The 3,064-nt window shown below is 52.3% G+C and overlaps 1 protein-coding gene across 2 annotated transcripts in view; it reads left to right on the top strand.

Annotated features, from left to right (window-relative positions):
- Positions 1 to 3,064, top strand: part of POLD1 (polymerase (DNA directed), delta 1, catalytic subunit) — a 41,317-nt gene that overhangs the window by 12,213 nt on the left and 26,040 nt on the right. For both annotated transcript variants that reach the window (XR_001004436.1, XM_011965983.1), the window contains exons 2-3: positions 1,815 to 2,017; positions 2,335 to 2,448. Coding sequence is in view for 1 of the 2 variants with exons in the window: in XM_011965983.1 (XP_011821373.1) it covers positions 1,816 to 2,017; positions 2,335 to 2,448 (316 nt within the window). In the remaining variant the exon portion in view is untranslated. The remainder of the gene's footprint in view (positions 1 to 1,814; positions 2,018 to 2,334; positions 2,449 to 3,064) is intronic.

The raw sequence follows: 3,064 nt of genomic DNA, 5'->3' as shown, positions 1-3,064 counted from the left end.
TTGAACCTGGGAGGCAGAGGTTGCAGCTGAGATTGCACCACTGCACTCCAGCCTCAGTAACAGAGCGAGACTCCATCTCAAAAAATAAGAAAACAGAGGCCAGGCGCCGTGGCTCATGCCTGAAATCTCAGCACTTTGGGAGGCCCCAAGGAGGGTGGATCACTTGAGGTCAGGAGTTCAAGACCAACCTGGCCAACATGGTGAAACCCCGTCTCCACTGAAAATACAAAAATTAGCTGGACATGGTGGCGCATGCTTGTAATCCCAGCTACTGGGGAGGCTGAGGCAGGAGAATTGCTTGAACTGGGACCCAGGAGGCGGAAGTTGCAGTGAGTTGAGATTGCGGCACTGCACTCTAGCCTGGGCAACAAGAGTGAGATTCCGTCTTTTTTATTTGTTTGTTTGAGACAGTGTCTTGTTCTGTGGCCCAGGCTGGAGTGCAATGGCATGATCTCGGCTCACTGCAACCTCCGCCTCCCGGGTTCAAGGATTCTCCTGTCTCAGCCTTCTGAGTAGCTGGGATTACAGGCGCCTGCCACCACGCCCGGCTAATTTTTGTATTTTTAGTAGAGATGGGATTTCACCATGTTAGTCAGGCTGGTCTCGAACTCCTGACCTTGTGATCGCCCGCCTCAGTCTCCCAAAGTGCTGGGATTACAGGCGTGAGCCACCGTACCCAGCCCTGATTCCATCTTACAAAAAAAAAAAAGAAAGAAAAGAAAAAGACACATATATAAGTAGCAGTCTGTATGTGATTTGTGTGTGTTTTGTTTGCTACTGTGGGTCCTAGACTGGGGGAGAAAGCAGGTTACTATAAACGGCATTTTGGAGACAGTTGGAGAAATTGGGAAAGGTGCCCTTTATTTTATATCATCCTTGAGTCAGTGTTAAATGTCCTAGATTGTATCGTACTTTGCTCAGTGAAGGGAATTCCTTATTCTTAGGCACTACATGCTGAAGTGTGCAGGGGTATGGGATCTGCTAGAAACTCTCAAATTACTCAGGAAAAGAAGTAATAATATAGTGTGCACGCCACACATGTGGGAGGGCAGAGAGAGGCGGTGAGGAAGCACACACATAACACACTGACCACTGGGGAGCCTGGGGAAGGGCATACAGGAGTTCTAGGCATTTGAGATTACGTCAAAGCATTTAGGTTGGTGCAAAAGTAATTGCAGTTTTTGTCATTTCAATGGCAGATGACCTGGGCACATGGTTGGTAGGTGAGGGCATCGGAGACAGAGGTTTATGGGAAATAAAGAGATGTGCTAAGGCCGGGCGTGGGGGCTATAATCCCAGCACTTTGGGAGGCTGAGGTGGGCGGATTACCTGAGGTCAGGAGTTCAAGACCAGCCTGACCAACATGGCGAAACCCCATCTCTACTCAAAACACAAAAATTAGCTGGGTGTAGTGGTGGGCGCCTGTAATCCCAGCTACCCGGGAGGCTGAGGGGAGAATCGCTTGAACCTGGGAGTGGAGTTTGCAGTGAGCCGAGATCATGTCATTGCACTCCAGCCTAGGTGACAAGAGCACAATTCCATCTCAAAAAAAAAAGAGAGAGATGTGCTAAGGACCTAGTGTGATGGGAGAGAGGGTCAGGGAGTCGAATGGCCTGCCACTGCAATAGCTAACAGTTGAGCATCTGGAATGTGCTCCCACCCTGCTGCCTGCAGGGTGCAGAGCTGTGTTAGTACAGCCACTCCAGAGTAGGAAAAGGCTCATGGTCATGGTGGGTGCATGGGATGCCATGGAGAAGACAGGGTAAGAGATGTCTCTGGTCAGAACCTCCACCAAGCTCCAACTTGCCCAACAGGATGGATGGCAAGCGGCGGCCAGGCCCAGGGCCCGGGGTGCCCCCAAAGCGGGCCCGTGGGAGCCTCTGGGACGATGATGATGCACTTCCGCCATCCCAATTCGAGGAGGACCTGGCACTGATGGAGGAGATGGAGGCAGAGCACAGGCTGCAGGAGCAGGAGGAGGAGGAACTGCAGTCAGTCCTAGAGGGGGTTGCAGACGGTAAGTCTTGGAGCTGGAAGCCCATGCTGCCCAACCCATTGCTCCTGGTCTTGCCTTTGGTCCAAGAGTCAGCTGCAAAGCTGACCTGTGACCCCACTCTTGCCAACTTTGAATCCTACAAAGGACTGCCCTTTCCCCCCATGCCGCCTGTGTGGCCTGCAGTGATTCTGGACCTGACCCTTGACCCCCATTCTCTTCCAAGTTTCCTGCCTGACCCAGACCGCCACCTCTGCCTGGCTCCTTTCAGAATCACATGCCATCCTGGCCGGGGAAGACCATGACTCCGTGTACCCCACTTCCTTCCCTTCCCCCACCAGGGCAGGTCCCACCATCAGCCATAGATCCTCGCTGGCATCGGCCCACACCACCCCCCCTGGACCCCCAGACAGAGCCCCTCATCTTCCAACAGCTGGAGATTGACCATTATGTGGGTGAGTTTGGGGGTTATGGGTGAGTGCTGGGGCCATGCGCTCCTGGGGCAGAGGCTGGGCCAGGTCAGCCCTTCCAGCCATAGAGCTGTAGTGACAGAGCAGACCAGTGGGTGCCAGGGCCTGTGGAGCGCGAAGCAAAGGTGACACAGGGTCAACTTGAGGGAGGTGCTTGGAGCGTTGAGCTGTTTTGCATATGTGGTGGCTGCAGCCTGTGCAAGGACCTTTGTGCCTTAAAATTCATAACACTGGACACATACACCAAAAGTCAATTTGACTTTTTTTTTTTTTTTTTGAGATGGAGTCTTGCTCTGTCGCCCAGGCTAGAATGTAGTGGCGTGATCTCGGCTCACTGCAACCTCCACCTCTGGGGTTCAAGTGATTCTCCTGCCTCAGGCTCCCGAGTAGCTGGGATTACAGGTGCACACCACCATGCCTGGCTAATTTTTGTATTTTTAGTAGAGATGGGCTTTCGCCATGTTGGCTAGGCTGGTCTTGAACTCCTGACCTCAAGTGATCCACCTGCATTGGCCTCCTAAAGTGCTGAGCTTATAGGTGTGAGACACCATGCCCAGCCCAATTTGACTTTTAATGAGATTTTTTTTTTTTTTTTTTTTTT

The sequence above is a fragment of the Mandrillus leucophaeus genome, unplaced genomic scaffold, assembly GCF_000951045.1.
Source record: "Mandrillus leucophaeus isolate KB7577 unplaced genomic scaffold, Mleu.le_1.0 Scaffold74, whole genome shotgun sequence".
In the NCBI taxonomy this organism is placed as follows: Eukaryota; Metazoa; Chordata; class Mammalia; order Primates; family Cercopithecidae; genus Mandrillus; species Mandrillus leucophaeus.
The sequence above is the reverse complement of the archived record's forward strand: the minus strand, read 5'-3'. Positions and strand labels throughout refer to the sequence as shown.